Here is a 23,760-nt window from a genome sequence, read left to right as displayed (position 1 = left end):
AGTGCAATACTTTACATTTCTCCCTGTTAAAATTCATCTTGTTTGTTTTGGCCCAGTTCTCTAATCTGTCAAGGTCGTTTTGAAGTGTGATCCTGTCCTCTGGGGTGTTAGCCACCCCTCCCAGTTTGGTGTCATCTGCAAATTTGGTCAGGATGCCCTTGAGTCCATCATCCAAGTCGTTGATAAAGATGTTAAATAAGACCGGGCCCAAGACAGAACCCTGTGGCACCCCACTAGTCACTCTTCTCCAGGATGAAGAGGAACCATTGATGAGCACCCTTTGGGTTCGGTCAGTCAGCCAGTTACAAATCCACTGAGTGGTAGCAGAGTCAAGACCGCATTTTACCAGCTTCTTTACAAGAATATCATGGGGCACCTTGTCAAATGCCTTACTGAAATCAAGGTAGGCTATATCCACTGAGTTCCCTTCATCTACCAGGCTTGTAATTCTGTCAAAAAATGAGATCAGGTTAGTCTGACATGACTTATTTTTCAGAAATCCATGCTGACTATTGGTGATCACAGCATTCCTTTCTAGGTGCTCACAGACTGTTTGCTTAATGATCTGCTCCAGAATCTTCCCTGCTATTGATGTCAGACTGACTGGGCGGTAATTATTTGGGTCCTCTCTTTCCCCCTTTTTGAAAATAGGGACAACATTTGCCCTCCTCCAGTCTGCCGGGACTTCGCCTGTTCTCCAGGATTTCTCGAAGATGACTGCCAGTGGTTCTGAGATCACATCTGCCAGTTCTTTTAATACTCTTGGATGCAGTTCATCTGGCCCTGGAGACTTGAATACATCTAAACTAGCCAAATATTCTTGTACTGTCTCCTTAGTTATTCTGGGCTGTGTTTCCTTTGCTGAATCATTTGCTCCAAATTCTTCAGGTCGGGCATTGTTTTCTTTATCGGAGAAGACTGAGGCAAAGAAGGCATTGAGGAGTTCAGCCCTTTCTGTGTCCCCTGTTTGCATTTCACCATCTTCTCCTCTGAGTGACCCCACTGTTTCTTTGTTCTTCCTTTTGCTACGAACATACCCATAAAAGCCTTTTTTGTTGCTTTTAACCTCTCTAGCAAGCCTGAGTTCATTCTGTGCTTTAGCTTTTCTGACTTTGTGTCTACACATGCTGGCTATTTGTTTGAATTCCTCTTTGGTGGTTTCCCCCCTTTTCCATTTTTTGTACACATCCTTTTTTAATCTTAATTCAGTTAAAAGTTCTTTAGATAGCCACCCTGGCTTCTTTAGGCACCTTCCATGTTTCCGTCTCATTGGTATTGCCTGACGTTGTGCTTTTACTATCTCCCTCTTAACAAACTCCCAGCCATCATGAACTCCCTTTCCTTTTAGTATTGCTGTCCATGGGATCTCACCCAGCACTTCCCTAAGTTTTATGAAGTCGGCTTTCTTAAAGTCAAGAAATTGAGTCCTAGTATGCTTGGCTGCTCCTTTCCGCTGTATAGTAAACTTCAGAAGAGCATGATCACTCGCGCCTAATGATCCTTCCACTTCTACCCCACTAACCAGGTCATCAACATTGGTTAGGACCAGATCTAAAATGGCTGTTCCTCTTGTTGCTTCTCCCACTTTCTGGACAATGAAGTTGTCTGCAAGGCCAGTGAGGAATCTGTTTGACCTTATGCTCTTGGCTGAGTTTGACGCCCAACAAATATCCGGGTAATTGAAGTCCCCCATTACTACTATCTCCCTTCCTTTTGCATGCTTGGCCATCTGTTCCAGGAAGGCATCATCTATGTCCTCCGTTTGGCTTGGGGATCTATAGTAAACTCCCACAATGAGGTCTCTGTTATTCTTCTCTCCCTTAATTTTGACCCAAATGCTCTCACATTGGCTTTGAGGTTCTAAATCTTGGATCTCTTCACAGGTATACACATCCCTGACATATAACGCCACTCCTCCTCCTTTCTTGTCTGGTCTGTTTCTCTGAAATAGATTGTATCCCCCCATTATTACATTCCAATCGTGGGACTTATCCCACCAGGTTTCAGTGATGCCTATTATGTCATATTTAGTTTGCTGTACCAAGAGCTCAAGCTCATCTTGTTTATTTCCCATGCTTTGCGCATTAGTGTACAGACATTGAAGTCCATTAATCATTCCCCCGTGTCTCTTATTTAAGGATTTTTTCCTCCCACCACTAGGTCCGCGTGCTGTTTCATCTTGGAGTATAGCCCAGGAACCGGCCTTATGTCTTAGTCTGTCTGGAGTTGAAAAGACACAGAAAGGCTGGACTTGCTCCCTGTGTCGAGACTCAATTATGGCCACCTGGAAGCCTAATGAGGAAGCAAGATCTGTTGGAATGTTAATCCTCCAAGCCCCCACTCCCCAATCTTATGCTTGGGTTATATATACGTATAATCAAAACCACGTAGCCTAAAGACACCACCAACCCTGGGTAAGCAGTGGAACGCCAAATGTCTCTCACCACCTGGAGATTGGGGGCATGAAGTGGTGTGATCTTTGCAGGGAGCGGAATTATTGCTCAAGAGCTCCTCCAAATCAACCATCATTGCACAGCCTGAATTTCACACCATGTCACTGAGTTCCACCTGAAGATCGCAACAGTCTAGAAGTGCCCTAGTTGAGCAATTTGCTCTTACAGAGATGTAGACTAGAGATGTAGACTGAAGCCTTACAAGTCCTTCCTTCCAGTCTTATCCATCTCAAGCATCATACCCCTCCCCACAGCGACCTGGATCAAACTCTTTATTTGTTTTTCCGTGTTGCAAATAAATAAATACCTACCTACCTACCTAACTGGAAGGCAAGCGTCATCTTGCCAGGGGTGGTCCCTGATCTCTTGGGCCTTACAGTGGAGCTGGGGGCTTTTCAGCAAGAAGAACAAAGCATCCTGTGGCACCAGAAAAGTCTTTATTATGGAATAAGTTTTCATAAGCTTCATCCAATGCATGAAGTGTATTCCTGCATTCCAGCTAAATGCATACATGCAAGGCACTGGGGAGGCTGAAAGCAGTGAAATCAGAGGGAAGTGAAATGTAGAAGAGCACAGACAGTGATGATCATTAGTACTATCTAATTAGCAATTCTAATTCACAGAACATGTGTTGGTAATGCAGACATCCTGGCACTGATAAACCAATTCGTATTAACAATCATTTATCTCTGCATTAATGTGCTGCATTATAATTGAATAGTTTCATGCTGCAGTCTCCCTTTGAATTTCCTTTGCTCCAGTGTGGGGGGTGCTCCCAAGACCAGTTCTTCATCAGGTAATGCAACAACCCCAGTCTCAGCTGGCTCATATCCAAAGCTCAAATCCAGAGCCAGGACAACATTGACAAAATTAATTTTGGGCTCCTACCAAGCACTAGGGAAGACCTTGGGCTTCCTTAGATGCTGAACGCTAAATGTTCCTCCAGCTGACACTGCTAGCTAAACACTTCTTATCAAAACCAAGGCACATGGCAGCAGAACAAACAGTGGCTGGAGACAGGGCTCCAATTCAACTCAACTCACATTGGGTGCTTGAGTGCCGTCTTACTGTTAACTGTATTTCCAAACAAGGTCACCAGAGGGTCTGGGAGGTAAGAGCACACCCGACAGAAGAATGGGCTGAGCCAAGCGCTTAGGCAATGGCACACTTTAATTTACAAGCAAGGACCTATCTGTTGCACCTGCTAGCTGTGACATGCAGAGTGGGCCAAGGGAAGGAGAGGGCAGGGCTTCCTGCACCTGCAATAGTTGCAGGACAGGCTACACCTGCTGAAACCTCCTCTGCTACACAGCTACTAAAGGCGCAGGAATCCTGTCCTCTTGCTCACTTAGCCGCTGGGGGACTGAAAGACTCGACAGATATCCGTGTGCCCATGGCTATCAGTTCTTAGGTTTGTCCATCACTCTGCTTTGCTTGTCTGTTCAGGAAGACCCCATCCAACACCCACAGAGGCACCTGGGCCAGAGGTGAGGCCTATTGCAGCAGGAGGAGGCAGAAGAGGCGAGTTCCGCCTTCAGTTTTTTAGCAGAGTTTTGAGTGCCTTTGGCGGCTCCTTTCCTGGCAGCTCTGACTCAGACCTTTTCTGGAACAGGCATTTGAAGAAGGGGCGGGGAACCTTCTTGCATGTCTCTTCCAGGAACTCACCCACATTTCCAGGAAACTTTGGGGTAAAAGTGTTCAAAGCACACTGGGCATCCGGGTTCTTCCTACCAGAGTTTGCTCTCTGCCATGATGGAGAGTTTAGGCAGTCCCTCTGGTGCTGCCTCTCTCCCTTCCTCCAGAGCTCCTTTGTCTGGGACATTTTCAAGGTCATTCCCAGAAGTTTCATCTAACACCAGCTGCTAATCTCTACCAGGTTCTGCATCCCATATAGGTAGGGAACCGGATGCAGCACAGCAGGCCCTAGCAGTCCTTCACACTCCAACAGGAGAAGTTTTGTGGGTCCTTCCTGGAAGTATGCTGCTTCTGCTAACAATCCCAGAGAAACTTTGTCTGAAAAGGGATGAATAATGTTTGCCAGTACCCACTGATGTATCTATGGAAAATAGAGAAATGTATAGGTGTGCTTTCAGGCAATCAGAAAAGTCACCCAAAATTGTGCGCATTAACACGTGAACATTGACATTCACTGAATAAATTATTGGCCATCAACTTTTAGGCAGAACATTGACTGTTATTTCTGTGTTCATTCAGGATTTGGGAAGAAATGCTTTCCAGTGTAGCATAAAAGTAAAGATCAATATGGGACATGTACCTAAAATGGCTTGGGACCTAAGTCCCTAACATAGCACCTTCCCCAATATCAGCCGTCTCCAACCCTATGGCGGGCACTTAATGCTTCATTGGTAGTGTCCCCACTGGGGGGATCCCTGGCTGGAATTGACTTGTAACAGGGCCTTCTCAGTGGTGCTTCCCCATTTGTGGAATGTCCTCACTGTTGAGGTGCACCTGCCTCCCTCATGACTGGTTTCGTGATGGTTGAAAGGCACTGTTCATGGCAAGCCTGCCATCACCGGCAGAAGGAATGTTTTTAACTGTCCTTAGAATGTTCTAAGCAGTTTTAGAAATGCTTTTACTTACTTACTATGCTTTTGCTGTTAATGTGTTGGTTGCCTTGTACTTCTTTGGGAGGTAAGGCGGGATATAAAATAAAGGAACCAAGGAACGAACAAATGAATAAGTAAATGTATAGCTAAGTGATCAGCTTTATCATTTAAACTAGGCATCTACATTTTCCTCCAGGAAAACTATACTAGGGGGAGGGGCTGGGTGGGCAAGGTTCACTTGACATTTGTGGTATAATTTGCAATTGCAATTTTTTGCCAGCCTATAGAACTGTTAAAAGTATGACAAGAGAAGAAATGGAAGGGAGGGGGGATATTGGATTATATGAGTGCTGAGACATTACTGCTAAGTAGATTCTATCTGCTAGTGTGTAAATGTGGACTAAAACCCAGTCTCAGGGGGCAGGGGTGGGAAAATCCTCTAATTAAAAGAGTTTGAAGATATAGCAGTAGGAGGCTGTTTCTTACGTGTGCACACAAACACACACAACAAATGCATGTTTGCAAATATTATTCAGATACACATTGCTGAGAGTTGGGGTTGACTGCAGCTTCGCACCCCTTTTTTACGTATGGTGGCAAGCATATGTTTGCGGTCATGTAGTGAATGTAATGTCATGTGATTCCTGGGATGGTTTCAGTGTAGTCGCTAATGAAGTACCGCCATGGTTTTCCAAACAGGAACGTGCTTTTTTCCTGTAGCCCTCTAGATGTCAGCATCACACAATTCATTTCACCTAAACAAATAACAGGAAGGGGTGGAATCCATGCCTAATGTATCACCTTTGGCCAGTGCTTTTTAACCAAGGATTACATTGAAGGAGTTTGAGTTGTCTGGTTTGAGAGAGAAAGAGAAAACACCTATAATTTTCTAAGCTGTTTGTATACTCAGAACAGATTTCAGAGTAAATTCATAGAGTTATCTCCACCCCCTCCAATTGCATTGCAGTTGTAGTGTGGTAGGAACAAGTGGAACCGAATTGTGTGAAGGGATTCTTCATTGTACCATTTGCATAGCGTTGCATCGTTCTGGACTGGACCCTTCCTAAATGCATGGCGACAATAGAGTCCATTTCAGGTTGCACTACTTACAGATAGTTCCATTGGGTTCCACATGTGTGCACCAACACACATGCACAGTTTTTACATATGATTGTAAAAGAGAGGATACTTTTTTTTTTGTATCCACGAAAGAAAAAGACACCATGTGCAAGACTGCCCTGAGGCAACTGGATTAGTAGCAACGGATGTGAGAAGCTTGCAGCTCATGCTCCCTTACCCCGTTCCCTAGATAGAGCATATATTGTTTGCCCCAATCTTCTTTTGGAGCCTCCCCGTGGAGAGGATATTCTCACTGGAGGAAGATTTTTACATTCTTCCTGTCTGCAAAGCCCCAAACTAGGTCAGGAGCAAACAAGATCAAGAGCAGCAGTCTGTGGTCCGTGGAACTTTCTCCAGCCCTTTCTTGTTTAGGGCCGTGACAGTTTCCAAGCTAAGATAAGAGCGCCCACTAATACATGACTTGTGCCAATGCAAAAGTTTCCAGGCTATCATTTGAGTGTGTGATAGATATCCACCTTTTATTTAATGTAAATGTGTTTCCCAACGTGAAACGTCTTTTGTGACAGAGTCATGCCTTCCCTCAAACTACAGTGATACCTCGGGTTACAGACACTTCAGGTTACATACGCTTCAGGCTACAGACTCTGCTAACCCAGAAATAGTGCTTCAGGTTAAGAACTTTGCTTCAGGATGAGAACAGAAATCATGCTCTGGCGGCACGGCAGCAGCAGGAGGCCCCATTAGCTAAAGTGGTGCTTCAGGTTAAGAACAGTTTCAGGTTAAGAACGAACCTCCGGAACGAATTAAGTACTTAACCCGACGTACCACTGTACTGTGTTTTGTTTCTGGGACAAAACAAGACTTCTCATTCCGCACTGCTTAGTGCCACTCTTGTTGCAGTCTGAAGAGCTCTGTACCTCCAGAGGTACTTCCTGTCTGGCTGTTGACCAAGGTCTATACTCGAGTCCCAGGACCTGACATCAATAGCAGGGAAGATTCTGGAGCAGATCATTAAGCAAACAGTCTGTGAGCACCTAGAAAGGAATGCTGTGATCACCAATAGTCAGCATGGATTTCTGAAAAATAAGTCATGTCAGACTAACCTGATCTCATTTTTTGACAGAATTACAAGCCTGGTAGATGAAGGGAACTCAGTGGATATAGCCTATCTTGATTTCAGCAAGGCATTTGACAAGGTGCCCCATGATATTCTTGTAAAGAAGCTGGTAAAATGCGGTCTTGACTCTGCTACCACTCAGTGGATTTGTAACTGGCTGACTGACCGAACCCAAAGGGTGCTCATCAATGGTTCCTCTTCATCCTGGAGAAGAGTGACTAGTGGGGTGCCACAGGGTTCTGTCTTGGGCCCGGTCTTATTTAACATCTTTATCAACGACTTGGATGATGGACTCAAGGGCATCCTGATCAAATTTGCAGATGACACCAAACTGGGAGGGGTGGCTAACACCCCAGAGGACAGGATCACACTTCAAAACGACCTTGACAGATTAGAGAACTGGGCAAAAACAAACAAAATGAATTTTAACAGGGAGAAATGTAAAGTATTGCACTTGGGCAAAAAAAATGAGAGGCACAAATACAAGATGGGTGACACCTGGCTTGAGAGCAGTACATGTGAAAAGGATCTAGGAGTCTTGGTTGACCACAAACTTGACATGAGCCAACAGTGTGACGCGGCAGCTAAAAAAGCCAATGCAATCCTGGGCTGCATCAATAGGAGTATAGCATCTAGATCAAGGGAAGTAATAGTGCCACTGTATTCTGCTCTGGTCAGACCACACCTGGAGTACTGTGTCCAGTTCTGGGCACCACAATTCAAGAAGGACACTGACAAACTGGAACGTGTCCAGAGGAGGGCAACCAAAATGGTCAAAGGCCTGGAAACGATGCCTTATGAGGAACGGCTAAGGGAGCTGGGCATGTTTAGCCTGGAGAAGAGGAGGTTAAGGGGTGATATGATAGCCATGTTCAAATATATAAAAGGATGTCACATAGAGGAGGGAGAAAGGTTGTTTTCTGCTGCTCCAGAGAAGCGGACACGGAGCAATGGATCCAAACTACAAGAAAGAAGATTCCACCTAAACATTAGGAAGAACTTCCTGACAGTAAGAGCTGTTCGACAGTGGAATTTGCTGCCAAGGAGTGTGGTGGAGTCTCCTACTTTGGAGGTCTTTAAGCAGAGGCTTGACAACCATATGTCAGGAGTGCTCTGATGGTGTTTCCTGCTTGGCAGGGGGTTGGACTCGATGGCCCTTGTGGTCTCTTCCAACTCTATGATTCTATGATTCTATGATTCTATGATTCTATGACCGCTGGTCAGCTCACTCCCCTACAACAGGGGTCACCAGAAGGCTTAACCCATCCATTTCTATTTCTATTTTGCATTTAATTCTAGCCTTGTGCTTTGTATTCAGGTTCTTTCCCCCCCTTCCCCTCTTCTAAAGCCTATGGGACTCACATGTAGAAATTCTGGCCCTCTAGTCTCTGGTGTTTTCAAACCAACCACATGCTATTCTGCGTCCAGAGAACACTTAGTTCCCATATCAACCAAATGCAGAACTTTTCTCCACCCCGTAACTGCGCCACTAGGAGATATGCTCAACTGTTGCATTCAACTTTCCCAGAGAAGAACGGGAAAGCACCACTTGATCATATGGCAGACTTCTCAAGGTCTTTCCTTTATCACAGTTTTAAATGGTGAAGTAATAATTCCCTTATATTAATAGATAAGAGTGCTAATACATGACTTTATGCCAGTGCAATTCAATTGCCAGGGCAGCTACAACTGAATTGTGAGGCTCTTTTATACATCTACAAGGATAGATAAAAATCCATATATATATATATGGATTTTTATCCATCCTTGTAGGTATATATATATATATATATATATATATATATATATATATATATTCCATTAAGTTTGAATATAACCAGATTTAATATTCAAGGTAATAAAAGCATATAAAAATCTATAGGCATAATATCTTAAAACTGAATCCATTTCCATCTATCAAACATTCTGAGTTAAAGTCTGCTTTCCTGCATGAAATAACAAACCCTGAGGCAATTATATGTGAATTTTTGTGGTGAAGTATTTGAAATACACACAATAGGTAAACTGTATTGGTTATTGCGGAAATCATGACCACAATTCAATGGTCCCTGGAGTCCCAAAGGCTGCAGGATTCTTTTTTCCCTTTGTGGGCTGCTTTGCCCAGGTATGCCCCAAACCTCAGGGACATTTATCATGGAGAAATACTCCATGCATAATACCATACTGCACAATCTTAACACCCCTTGCTCCTGAGCATTTCAGTCTGCAAGCAAGCGGCCTTGCTGACTGCCCTCACATGTATGCACCAAAAGCAATCCTTTGTTTCACAACTGCTCCCTGAAGCATATATACATTTTGTAGATCAAAAGACGTGTGCATTGCATTCACGGTGATTTTGGATTATGTTCCCGAATAGAATGAAGGCTATATTTAGTGACAAACCTCTTTCTACGTCCAAAAGAGCTGAACTGAAGCAGCGGCAAATCATGTTTTGTTGCACCGAGGGCTTTGCTCAAGCAGCTCCTTGACAATCCATCTATTAACGCAGCTTGATGAGTTCAAGAAACTGAAAATGTAGGCAGTTTTATAGGAGGCTTACATTGATCTGTGTTTAAAATTGGTCTATAACACGAATGTAAAACCTATAACGTGCACCCAAGGTCTTCCTTGCATTCTGTCCACCATTAACAATCTCCCTCTGCTGCAGGCCAAACAGTTTCAAAGAGGATCAGAAGTGCACTTTACTCTCCTTGTAGAAATACCTTTAAGCCTTGCATTTACGGAACAAAGGATGAAGTTATGCTCGTCGCATAAACTAGGGTGGTTGTTGTTGACTTTAGTTTAATCATTACCCGTCTTTCAATACTACTTTGGCATTTACATCTGTCTGAGGGAGATAATAAATGCTAAGTTTTTGTGCAAGAGAGAATTCCTTCTTTGCACTTAAAACACATCCTGATGTGCCACTTCAGATAACCCATTTTAAATCTCTGAAATTATTCTTCAAAGCTTTGGCAAAAAGCTTTGTGCTGGTCACAACTCTTATTCATGTCGCACCACCCAACCAATGACTCAACAGACAGCATATTTCACACACACACACAAAAAAAATCTAATGCAAGGATTAGCCAATAGGATTTCTTCCAGTTGCTATTGGAATCCTAATTCCATCATCCCAGGGAGCACAGCCAGTGGTCAAAGATGATGGGAGTTGCAGTCGCAACATTTGGAGGGCAGCAAGTTGCCTACCCCTGTCCTAATGCATCTGCCCTTGGTTTTGGAAGCCCCAAAGCTGCAGCAAACATTGAGTGGCTCTTAGCACAGCCACATCTATGCCAATCCCTTTTTCTTGTGTAGTAGTTTTTTGTAGCCATCCTTGTGTGCCTCTGGGGAGATTTACAGTCTGGAAAGCCAGAACAATAGAAGAAGAAGAGTTTGGATTTGATATCCCGCCTTTCACTCCCCTTCAGGAGTCTCAAAGCGGCTAACATTCTCCTTTCCCTTCCTCCCCCACAACCAACACTCTGTGAGGTGAGTGGGGCTGAGATACTTCAAAGAAGTGTGACGACTGGCCCAAGGTCACCCAGCAGCTGCATGTGGAGGAGCGGAGACACGAACCCGGTTCCCCAGATTACGTGACTACCGCTCTTAACCACTACACCACACTAGCACACAATCCTGCACAAATGATCCCTGCAAGGTGGTTTTTCTAGGAGAGGTCATCAACACTTTGAGGGCAGTGGGCATGTTGATAAGTTGTTCCACAAAATGGCTGCTGGAGGGGGTTGCGACTGGCATATCACAAAATGGCTGTTCTGGGATGTGTGTCACTACACAAAATACCGGCACATCTAAACAGCAGAAAGAAAGACAAGAGTACAAAATGGTGTGGGCATGTTCTTCTCCCATCAATGGGAGAAAAGGCATCACATCACCAACCTCCCCCATGCTCGTTCACAGGGAGAAATTCTTTACACCTCTTCTTTGTTGAGAACAGGAGGATGGGTGGGTGCCCAATCCTGGCATCCAATGAAATGTGGGCATGTTTAAGGGGGTGTATTCAGTGTAGGAGAGGTTGAGTCAGTGCAAACAGAAACTGAGCAGGAAGAGCAAACAGCCTTGAAGTTTGCTTATGGTTCAAGACGTTTATATTTACAACCACACAAATGTAATTTGGGTGGTGTAGTTGCTAGTTGTACACTGCTTTGTGTGGGCTGTGCTCTAAAAGGAAGAATATTAAACTTTGAATAAATGTAGACATAAATAAAAGGGAAAGGGGAAATATTTCACATTTGGAAAGCTAAAAAAAAAGAGGAGAGATTCACTCCTCACAAACATTGGTTTTGCTTCACAGAATAAATCAAAGACACCAGCTGGAAATCTGAAAATAACACCAAGGATCTTTTTTAAAAATTGTTTATCAATAGCAGCTTATTTTAGACTGCTTTGCGAAAATAATTTCACACACAAGATACCTTTTTGCAAACTCATGAAATCAACTGGGTGCTACTTTTTCTCTGCTCTCCTAAGAAAGCTTTTGCCAGTTTAAAACACTCTTCTTCCTGTGGCTTGTTTTAGAAAGTGATGCACTCTTAAATAAATATACTCCTGCAATCCTAGACAAGTCTACTCAGAAGCAGCTCCCACTGATTTCAGTGGGGCCAGTTTCTGACAAGTGACTCTGGGTTTGCAGCAGAACAACACAATCATACGCATGCTTACTCAAAAGCAAACCCCTCTGTTTAATGGCACTTGCTCCTAATAAGTATTTTCTGTTAGCACGAGATACCAATTTACAAAGTCTACAAAACACACAGGAAAGGCCACAACCGTTTCTGTGAGGTCACATTTAGAGACGACACAGCCTTTTAAGGGACAGATGAGAGATGCCAACAGAATGTGAGAAACACACACAAGCCATACTCTTCTTCATATGTAGGTTTAATATGGCAATTTAAGCATTAAATATAAAAGTTATTTTTATTTTTAAACACAGTACACCTGAGACACATTACACAGGATTCCATCTGTCATATTATACAACAGAAGACATGGGAATCTTTGTCTGACGTTATTCAGTGCCATACCTTAATGCACAAAAGAAACAGGCTTTGGGGAAGCAGAGGCCAGGGAGAAATGGATACTTGGATGGGCTGCTATATCCTGCCTTAAAGAAGCTTCCATTCATGGTATGAAATGTGTGACAGGGAGACGTCACACACTCAGCTTCTTCCAATCACTCCAAGGGCTGTTAGTGAATCTTTTCCTGCTGCCTGGTATTGAAGACACAGGAGCCTGATCCAGGTTTGCCAGTTCTTGCTCTAAGTGAGTTCAGTATGCCAAATAGCTGAGCAGGAAGTCAAAATCTGGCAGGTGCAGACTTGCCTGTTCAGCACCAGCACAGGAGGTGCTGGACTCACTGAACTTCCCCATGACAAGCAACTGTCAATTAGGCACCATGCTAGGCACCTTGGAAGCTCCCGTGAGATGTCCTAAGGTGTCCTTGCTGTTTTTAAGAATTGATGTGTTCGGTAGATCTGAGCTCTATGAGCCATACATGCCTCAAGAACGCACCTGCAATGGCCCACCAAGTCGTGCGCACAGCCAACAGAGCATTAATGGGGCAAATGCATGCTACAGTGTCTGCAGAAACTATGGCACTATGGTTTAACATTAGGGCTGGCTTGCGGCACTGTACTTGCCGAACCAAAGGACCTTTCCCAAACATCTGGTTTGCTCCCTTGAACTAGCAGCCAGTGAAATACCTGAACAGATGTGCCACAATGCTACATGCGCATGTATAGGTGGTCCTCTCCAACACAAGGTTTATCAGAAAAGCACAAGACTAACATTGGCAACATAGACAACGCAGAGGAGAAAGGATGGGATCCATTTGTGCAGGACTTGTTCATGTACATTACCTTGGTTACTCAACATTTGGTTACTTGCAGCTGAATATATAATGTGCTTACATGGGGGTAAAAACCCCAACATTGTGTTTGAAGTGATGTTGGGTGAGATCAATGCTCTGCTTGTGACACAACGGCTCTTTCACAGACGCAAGTCACTACCGAGTGCTGCACTCATGGAATAATGAGCATGCATGTGTCAACAGAGCTTTTAAGAAACTAAGGAGAACTGTAACTCCATACAAGGATGGCTTCTCACTTTGCTTCCAAGCAGATACCTGAACACAAAAAACATACATGTAGCAGCGGCTGTGTTTCCAAATTGTCAGTTTTCACTTTAAAACACACACAGAAACAGTAACAGGAAAAAGGAAGTCATACACGCCAGCATCTAGCTTGTCCTCTGGTACCTGCACTCAGGGGCAAAAGGCGGTTTGCATTGAGAGATGAAATCCAAATGTAAACACTGGAAATAAACATTAATTTCTTTGTCATTTGTGCCGGCAGCTGGCCTGGTCAAAATTAATACTTCTCGGAATGTGTGTAGCCACCTTTGCAACATGGAGGCAAATATCATGGAGTCCTGTCAATCATCCCCATATCCTACAGAAAAAGAACATGGGGAGGGGGACCCATCTAAAGAATGAAAAGGGATAAAGAAGGTGATGGATTGAAAGAGGAGGGGCAGAACATCTTGAGCTACTAGTTGCAGCCAAGGTCAACTTGTAACATGGGTCTTCTCACTGCTTTAGCATACAGCCACGCCTAGGTTTTAGAGTCCCTCAGGTCTACTTTAGCTTTTTGATGGTTTTTACGGATTGCAAAAGGATTTTGAGAACTGCAACAGAGAAGGGAGAGAAACGGACAACTCCCTTCTCCCAGTGTAAATTGATGCAGCGCTTTACATGTCACAAGTGTTTTGAATAGTAACTAAGGGTGTGATCTGAAAACAGTGACATTCCACTTCCCCAATGAGAGAAAAGGTACACCGGGGAAGCTGTCACATATCCTAATCCAACACACACCCTCTTCCAATGATCGCTTACATGTTTAGGGCTTCACCACCATGAGCAGGGTCCCACATTGCACAGGAGAAAGGTTCTCTGTTTACCCCTGGGGACCAGGGTGGGATGGGGACAAAGACAGAGTCAGCACACTTGTCCTTCTCCTGCCTTCTTCTCACATGCTGAAAGCTAAGGTCCTGCTGTTGGGGCTTCCCACAGGCATCCAATTGGCCCTTATGAGAAGAGGGTGCTGGAGTAGATAAGACACTGACCTGATGCAGCAAGCTTTTATGCTCCAAAGTAGAGTTGAACACCTGAATTAGTGAGACCCATTTTCCCTCCATCAAGTGCTAATCCCATATAGAAATTGGAAGGGAACATCTGCTTAAGATCTGATGCCAGAGATAAGGAACCTGTGGCTTTGCTGTTGGGAATACAATTTCCAGCATCCTTGACCCCTGGCCATAGCGGCTGGGGCTACTTCCATAGGGTCATGGACTAGCCACCCCGGCCTTAGGCAAAGCTAATCCTTGCAGCAAAACTGGCTGGTCCAGAATTTGATAATTCGGTCAATTCCTTTTCTTCCAAATCATAGTGTATCCCAACTTTATGAAACATGGTGATGACTCTTGAGTCTGGCATGCTTTTAAGTGACGATAAACTCTGCTCCCACAGAGCTGCACTGATTTATGCTTTTTAAAGGATGTGGCCCACTTTATGAACACAACTATATATTTTTTTTGTCAGATGTGACTGCGCATGGAAAAAAATACCTTTTATCACAATAAATAATATCAGGTGATCACATGAGGGGGGTATATTTTTACGCAGATCAAAGCTAGTCTCAAACTATTGGAATATTTCCCATGGAGATAGATTAATTTTCCATATTAATTTTCCTGATAAGAGTACATCCTAGGAGGGGCTGGGAAACCACAGAACAGGCAGGACAAGAAATAGATAAAAATAAATGAGAGTTTAGTGGGGTTTTTAACCACCAACTGAAAGGAATGCATTCTAATGTTCTTTTACATAAAAGAAAACCAGAAGGCTGCAATATAATGAAAATAAAACAGAAAGAACTCAAGCACCTTAGAAAATTTTAATATAAAAATGAAAGCCAAACTCTGAATTAAAAATCAAATAGCATTCACCAGTGAATTTATAGAGCTGATAAAGGCATGAAAACAGGGCACCTTTTGAACTATTCTTGCATTCTAAGAATACACTCCCCCCACCCACACTCCCCACATAAAACCCATTAAGGCATCTTAAATAATGTGCCTTCTGCTTATTGCAAACACCATTATAATTAAAATTAACTAGACTCTAAAGAGCTGCTCAAGGACTTGCATGCTCCTGGTGGAATGGATAGAGCACAGTGGATTTTTAAGCTGCCATCCCCACACGTCCCAGAAGAGCAGACTTGTTCTGCCCCCAACAACAACAAAACTGCTTTCAAAACTTCCCTGAGCTATGAGTAACAAAATAGGGCTCATATACAATACTTTATAACAAGCATCCCCAAACTCAGCCCTCCAGATGTTTTGTGACTACAACTCCCATCATCCCTGGTCCCATTAGCGAGGGATGATGGGAGTTGTAGTCCCAAAACAGCTGGAGGGCCGAGTTTGCCTATGCCTGCTTTATAATCATCTGTGATTTTATCATTAAAGATTCCATAGCACCTTCCTCTTTTCCTTTTCCTTTAGTACTTTTAGGACCAACACCTGAACTACGCTATTGCCCTGATACAGAGGATCCAATATGCACACAAGGAACATGCCCTGATCAAAATTAAAAAGGAAACCCTAGCAAATGGGGGTTATAAGTGACATATTCGCTCCCACAAGAAATATGTAAAGTCCTTTATCCCCAGTCCAAAGCTAGTAAAGCCGTATTCAGGTCTTCATATCCTGTGTAAACAGGTGAGGCAGGCTGCAGGGATGAGTGCCCTAGCTCTGATCCTGTTCTCATAGCTCCCTGTGTGTTGGAGAGGGAGAAACATATGGAACAGGGACTCTCCTGTAGTTTGGGGAGCTTTTTACACATTTCAGAAAGCTAGAAAGTCAAGGCTGTGGCACATGGAACCAACAGGAAGCTCCCTGTTTCATACGTTCACTCTCCAAATGGTAACAGTGACTGGGTAGGGTGGGTTCATCGTTGCAGTCCTCCGTCACATGTTTACGCTTAATCTGAATGCCTGAAGAGGGCTTTCGTCATGCTCAAACGCCCATTAAAATGAACGAGAGTCAAGCAAGAGACAACCAGCTTCTTCCACTGGTAAGATCATTAACTTTCTCTTGACTGTGAACTTTGTCTTGGATCTGGGACAGGCTTATGTGCACCTCATGCCAGCTTTAAATCAGAGCATCTATATTTTCCAGGGGGTGCTTGCACTTCAAACAATAAATATTCAATTGATAAGTGGTCTTTTAAAACCCAGCTAGGATGCCATGTTATGCACCTATTTAACTCACTTCTGAGTAGACATGCATAGGATTGTGCTGCTATTGTTTGGTCCCACACTTTTCATTTAGATGCCTCACAGATTCACAGAATAGGCTATCCATACTGCCAAGTATAACTATTTGGGACTCTGAACTGGAAGATGCTAAACACACCAGTCCAACTCAGCACTATTATGTAAAGTAATACATTTTACAGGCAAAAATATAATGCTTCTTTCTTTAGGAAACCCTCCCCCCAATACCCTTCCACTTTTAAGGCAATAGAACTATTAATCTACTTAAGGTTCTGGCTTGTATGCTTTTGCAGGCTGTATTACACTGTATTACATGGCACACTACAGATTTTAACCTTTGTTCTACAATTAATCTCACTGACAGCAATAGGGTTTTTAAGTAATATCAATGCTTGTAAGGTGGGGGGAAATCTATAATTCATACAAAACATTTTTTTGGCAAATGCATGTAATGTAGCTCAAAATGGCAGACATGCCTGGTGTTCTCATCAAGAAGTAAGGTCCATTTTGTCAGCTTCTCATTTTAGAATCTACTTGCCAGCTAATTCTTTTCCATCAAGTTGCAACTCAAAGCAAGCTATGAAGTACATGCAAGATGGCTGTTGTTTTAAGAACTGGCTGCTGAATACCAACCAGGGGAGATGTGAGATTTGATTCACTGCCCCCTCCAAGTAGAAAGAGAATACCAGGCCACATCTACCACAATAAGCACATTTCAGCACAGATAGCACAACTAGCACATATTCTGTTGGAGTGGTGTCTTTGCAGCTCAACGCTGCTGACTTTAGCATTTAACTGTGTTCAAGAACAGCAGGTTACACCTGCCATTACAGGGGTGCCTCGCAAGACAAAATTAATCCGTTCCGCGAGTCTCTTCGTCTTGCGAAGCATGGCTATTAGCGGCTTAGCGGCTATTAACGGCTTAGCGGCTTTAAGAAAAAGGAAACAAACTTGCAAGACGTTTCGTCTTGCGAAGCAAGCCCATAGGGAAATTCGTCTTGCAAAGTGACTCAAAAAACAGAAAACCCTTTCGTCTAGCGAGTTTTTTGTCTTGCGAGGCATTCGTCTTGCGGGGCACCACTGTAACTCTCAGCTCAGAATGCAGTAAACATCTGAAACTCTGACAATGCTCACTGTACAATCAGATTCAACACACCCACCTGTCACTTTCAGAATGGAAGTAATGTCTCAAATGTGGCATCAGAGGCTGTTAGGGTCAATGGTACCCAGCATCCACCACAGATATGTTTGCAAAAAGAAAAGGGAAAAAGGAAGGACACCCCCCCCCATCATTACCATTTTACCATCACCATATACCCCGTTTTTGTAGCCACTGTCTTATTTCATCTTTTCAGTGTCAAACAAAATATTAATGGTGCATATTGGTGTGCATCACAGTGATCCACTACGGAAGCTGTTGTGTGCTGGACATCAAGAATTTCATTCACCCAGACAATGTGCTTGCTGAATCCTCAAGGAACTTGTTCTAAGGCTCCGACTCCTGTTTTTTTTAAAAAAACAACAACAAACCAACAATTATATAGTTATTTTTTCCAAACACTTATTTTACCTTATAAAAATTACTCAAAAGTGACGAACCACACACAACATTAAAATAATAAAGCATCAAAATACACATTTTTAAAAAAACAATTGCAGCAATGACATGACAAATAGGCATTTTAAACAAAAACTTTATCAGCAGGAGTTGAAAACAGAAAATGAGAAACACCTGCTCTGCTCATGCAGACTCCCTGTGCATTTTAGAACCCTTCAAAAGCACATGGGAAGAACAGGCTTGTGCTTTGGCCCTCCAGATGTCGCTGAACTACAACTCCCATCAGCCCCAGAATGCATGGCCAAGGAACAGGATGAAGGGGATTGTAGTACATGGCCATAGCTCCCCAGCAGTGGTGTAGAGGGTCACCCACCATTTAATGGAGAATGACTGGGAATGGGATAAAAGGAGCAGGGCAATCGCAGTCATCCTCTCTGCTTCCTCTTCCATGTGATTAACAGTGGGTGGAGGAGGAAATGCATGAATAGGGATTACATATCATAGTTTGTGTAGCTGAGCCTCAATTGCCCCTATGCCAATCCCAATTTTTTATCACTAATGGTCAATAGGGCCAAACAAGTTAAGAGAGCCTGGAAAGGTGCCTCATAGGAATAGGCTCTAATCTTTATCTGCTCACTAAGAGGACGCCAAAGGAACCAGCTATGACTCCAGGTCACACACAAAGCAAACGGTGACCTGGTTTGGCAATATTCCCAGGAAATCCAGTAAGTTTGCAACATAGTAGGAGATACACGTGTTTCAATGAGGACCAATTTCTTTGATATTTTATTAGTATCAAACCCTAAACTTGAAAAGAAATTTAAAAATAGCTGAATTAAAAATCAATTGCACTACTTGGATTTAACTGAGTACATTGTGACTTTAAGTGTTTATAAATTATGAAAAAATAACCAATTGTGCTTATTTTAGGTTCAAGCTATGATGTTGCCAAAAACATCCCATACCCTTTTATTCATTTTTCAAATCAAAGAACACGCCGTCTATTCCAGAAAGAAAATATACATTGAAAACTACATGAAAACTATCATGAAATATTCACCTTTGATGCCAAATTAGGTTTCAACCCAAGAAACGTAAAGACGGTGTTGCTTTCCTTGGCTTCAAAAAATGAGTCATAATCCTAGAGAGAAGGGAGGGGGGGAAAAGATAAGTTATTTTTAGAGCTTCATCCCACTGATATTGTATCAGAGATGCAGTATAATAATGCTTACTGATATATAAAGGAATAACTTTATAATAGTAATGGAAGGATAATTCCAGTTTACCCATCATTTGAGAATGTGTGTTCTCGCTCCTGCTTTGTAATTGATATGTAAAAAGGAGAGAGAGGGAGGGAGGCAGAGAGAATAAATTTAGTTAAACCCAGGCCACATTCCACCTGATGATCGGCACCATCAAAGCAATTCAAAGGAGCATAAAGAGCTGTTTATCAGATGAACTTAATCAGATCATTGGTTCATCGAGCATACTGCCCTGAGTGGAAGCGGAGATAATGATTAATAATTCACAGTAATATAATTACATATGTTCATTGTAAGAAGCAAACAGCTCTGGCATTTCACCAAAAAGCATCGCAGTACACAGCCTACACACAGTTCAGAGGCCTACTTCCCAGAAACAGGTTCTGCAGCTTTCTCAGCTATTGGCTTAGTTTCAAGTTTCACATGAAAAAAGGAGTAGAGGCTGCAATTTCTGGTTAAATTGCCTAAATGTTAAATAGTTTTTTTAAAAAAAGAAGACGAAGAAGAAAGCAAACAACCTGACAGTTCAGTCCTATGAACGCCTACTCAGAAGTAGGCCCCATTGAGTTAAATGGGGATTACTCCAAGGCCAGCAAGTTTGTACAAGATTGCAACATAACTTGAGGCGGCACCAAAATGTATAGCTAAGAGCCACCTGTTCCTAAGGCAGGTTTCTAAACAAAAGTTCAATAAATCAATAGTAGGTTTACCTCATAGCTTGCCCCCCCCCCAAATGGGCAAGGGATAGCTGATTAATTTGTTTCCTACAGAAATATCAAGAAATATATTCAGAGCCAGCTAGCAAACCCCTTGACTTCTTAAAGAATTAATATCACTGTCTCATTGACAATAAAGGCTTCCTGGCTTTAAGGAGCAATTAGATTCTGTGGGATTACAAATGAAAGCTCTCTCTGCACTGCTTTCGGGAGTTGATATTTTGACAAATCCCTGTGTGTGTTTAAACGGCACCCTTCAGTTCTGTTTGCAACCTATTGCTTTAGCATTCTGCTAAGAGCCTTATGGTCTGAATGGGGGCTTTGTTGTTAAAAGCTTAAAGAAACAAAAGACACGTCATTCACTACTGATCATGTGCAGACTACTTGGGCTAAAAATTCCATCCTGCAGCATAGAATCATAGAATCATAGAGTTGGAAGAGACCACAAGGGCCATCGAGTCCAACCCCCTGCCAAGCAACTCATCAATCCTCTTTTTTCAGGAAACCCTATTTGTACCTAAGACCAGCTCACTACATATCTAAAATTGGGCGGTAAAAGGACTGAGCATACAACCCTGGAGAAGCTGTTCCAAAATCTGAACCCTTTAATGGTGGAGCACCAGCATTTACTTAAGAAACCCCTATTCAGACCTTGCTTCAGCCACAACCTTGCTTTAGGATGGAGCTATATGGTGCAAACTTGTGTTTTTGCTGAGATAACATGAATGTGGGATGGTGGAGAAAGGAGGTACATGCTAGAGAAAAATCTGAAAATTCTGCACCCAACTCTTCTCACCTACAAATGTCCCAGAGGTCATTTCCCACTTTGCTTCTACTTTTGGAGTGCAGCTGTATACATGCACACAGTGTTTAAAAATGACCTGGCAAGAACCATCTGGTAGGAAAAGGGTTAATTCCGTCCCACAAATTTTCTCAACTCTTGCACCATATTGCAAGGGAGCCTTTTGCACATAAAATTTGCCCTTAGATTAACCTACTTTCAGCCTCTTCTCTGCAATAAGGGAATAACATTGATCTGCTTTACAAGATTGTTGTAAGAATTAAGGGCATAATGTATCCACAGCTCTTATAAATGCAAAGTAGCATGTTTAGGATTACCACTCGACCCTCTCAACAGATCTCAGTCAACACTTTTGTGCATGCCTTGTTAGAATCCAAACTTTTTCTATTTGGATTTTTAAAAAATAAGTAGAAAATATCACATTTGTAGATATACGGTATATTAAAGCAAGAGAAAGTTTTAAACCGTTTGGAAAAAAAGGAAGCCAGTTAAGTTCATTATGTTTGCCAAATTCTAATAGTTTTTCCAGGTACTTTTTCCTAGCGCTGACTTAGGCTTTTCGCACATGGAACTGATAACACTGGTCAACAACAAATTTGTTGTCTGCGTTTTTTCAGTTGATTTAGGACGAATCTGATGTGCTGAATCCAAAAATCACATTGGTTTTGCACAATCAGGTCAAGCTTTTGAGCTATGGCCACATGTCGTTTTGTTACGTTTTTGTTCACATGTACGCTTGTGTGGAGCATTTTAGAAGAAGTTGGTGGGGGTAAAATGCCATGTCAAATAATTATTTTGATTGGATAGTTTTGATCTGATAGTTCTGGGTGATTATATCGAAAGGGGATCAGTTTGAAGTCATAAAACCTCGAAATCTTCCATAAATTGTTGCGGCAAAGCATAAAGTTGAGGGATCAAAACTAAGTTAATGGGGCAGCCGCCCCACGAAGTATCCTGATCTTCAATCAGCACGTCGTCCTGTAGCTCATTGTGACGAAATTCCAGTGCCTATCTTCGGAGAACTTCCTGACATTAGGGACGAAGATGCCTCCAGTGTTGAAGGACATGAAGAAGAAGTGGTGGTTCTTGAAGATGATGCTCCACATCCATTTTACCAAAAGGAGTTGAATGATCTAGTTCGCGACCTCAGCTTGTCAAAGGACTCTGCCAAACTGTTTGCATCCAGATTGAAGGAAAAAAACCTCCCTCTCTGACAGTGCTCGCATCAGCTTCTTCCGCAACAGGCATCAAGAGTACCTCCGTTTTTTCTCGGAAGAGAAGGACTTGGTGTACTGTGCAGATATTGCGCAGCTTCTGCTCAAGCTTGGAGTGCCACAATACGAACCCAAAGATTGGAGACTGTTCATTGACAGCAGCAAGCGATCACTGAAATGTGTTCTGCTACACAACGGCAACCAGTTTGCCTCTATACCCCTGGCTCACTCGAGTACACTGAAGGAGAACTATGAAGCGGTGAAGTATGTGCTGGAGAAAATTGGTTATGATCAGCATAAGTGGTTTATTTGTGTTGACCTGAAGATGGTGAACTTTTTGTTGGGACAACAGTCTGGCTTCACCAAGTACCCATGGTTTCTGTGCATGTGGGATAGTAGGGACCGTGCTCAGCATTACACGAAGGACTGGCCTGTGCGGGAGGAACTGGTGCCTTGCAAAGAAAGGAACGTCATCAACGACCCTCTGGTGGACAGAGACAGAATACTCTTCCCACCGCTGCACATCAAGCTCGGCTTAATCAAACAGTTCACCAAGGCTCTGGACAAGGATGGTGACTGCTTCACTTACTTGAGCCAGGCTTTTCCAGGATTGACCATGGAGAAGTTGAAAGCTGGCATCTTTGACGGTCCTCAGATCCGTCAGTTCATCAGAGATCCAGAGTTCGGAAAGTCAATGAACGAAGTGGAACTGGAAGCGTGGAAGGCATTTGTTCTGGTAGTGAAGAACTTTCTTGGCAACAATAAGGCCAGAAACTACGCAGAACTTGTCAACAAAATGCTGACTGCTTTCAGAAACCTGGGCTGCAACATGAGCGTCAAGATGCACTACCTATTTTCACATATGGACCGGTTTCCTGAGAACCAGGGTTCAATGAGTGACGAGCAGGGGGAGAGATTCCATCAGGACATGAAAGAGATGGAGACCAGGTATCAGGGTCGCTGAGACACAGTCATGATGGCTGACTACTGTTGGACTCTGAAGAGAGACCTCCCTGCCGCTGAGCATTCCAGGAGTTCCAAGAAACGGAAGTTCAAGCCCTGAAGTTTGAAAAATGGTGAAGCAACATGCAATTTACGTGTACTTACCTTTATCAATGCCCACCATTCAGTTTACAGTAAACCTGACCTGATGGAGAGAAACGGATGCCATTTCCTGATTCAGCAGTGCAAGAATACCCTAAATCAGTTGTAGAAATCTAGACAACATTCAAAAAGTAAAAAATTGTTGCCCAGTGTAATGTATTTTCACACATTTCTATGCCACCTTTCTTCCATCATGGAACTCAAGGTGGTGTACAAGAGGTTTCTAGGTCTCCCATTCAGGCACTGACCAGACCCAGCCCTGCTTAGCTTCTGCAAAGTGGCTGTATCATGTGCTCTCAGACCATCTCCTGAAGGAAATGAGATTAAGTGAAATATGCCCACCAAATGAGATGTACCACCTGCAGCACAAATGGAAAGGGCATGCGAGTTATTTTGCTAATTACATTAAAAGCATGCAAATTAGTTTGAGAATGTGTTTAGCTTCTCCCAGGGAGCTCAAGAAGTATTCACTGCAGTAGCGTTATACAATTTGCCAGGGAAATGCAACCTGCACACATAATGACCAAA

At 43.0% G+C, this 23,760-nt stretch overlaps 2 protein-coding genes and 1 long non-coding RNA gene across 4 annotated transcripts in view; 2 read left to right on the top strand and 1 right to left on the bottom strand.

Annotated features, from left to right (window-relative positions):
- LOC308583435 overlaps window positions 1-23,760 on the top strand; it is a 60,050-nt gene that overhangs the window by 30,187 nt on the left and 6,103 nt on the right. The window lies entirely within an intron of this gene.
- The window catches only part of SH3BGRL2 (SH3 domain binding glutamate rich protein like 2), a 29,375-nt gene continuing 17,713 nt past the window's right edge, over window positions 12,099-23,760 (bottom strand). Inside the window, exons 3-4 of the mRNA XM_081187383.1 lie at window positions 19,195-19,275; window positions 12,099-18,077 (exon numbers count right to left, since the gene is read on the bottom strand). Of these exons, the coding sequence (XP_081043509.1) occupies window positions 18,063-18,077; window positions 19,195-19,275 (96 nt within the window). The 3' untranslated portion in view covers window positions 12,099-18,062. The remainder of the gene's footprint in view (window positions 18,078-19,194; window positions 19,276-23,760) is intronic.
- The window catches only part of LOC308583293 (uncharacterized protein), a gene marked incomplete at its 5' end in the record, with an annotated part of 28,934 nt that continues 25,104 nt past the window's right edge, over window positions 19,931-23,760 (top strand). The window contains 2 exons of the mRNA XM_081187108.1: window positions 19,931-19,992; window positions 22,132-23,334. Of these exons, the coding sequence (XP_081043234.1) occupies window positions 19,931-19,992; window positions 22,132-23,092 (1,023 nt within the window). The 3' untranslated portion in view covers window positions 23,093-23,334. The remainder of the gene's footprint in view (window positions 19,993-22,131; window positions 23,335-23,760) is intronic.

This window comes from Podarcis bocagei (genome assembly GCF_964188305.1).
Source record: "Podarcis bocagei genome assembly, chromosome: 3".
In the NCBI taxonomy this organism is placed as follows: domain Eukaryota; kingdom Metazoa; phylum Chordata; class Lepidosauria; order Squamata; family Lacertidae; genus Podarcis; species Podarcis bocagei.
Note: the sequence above shows the minus strand (reverse complement) of the source record. Positions and strands in the feature narration are given on the sequence as shown.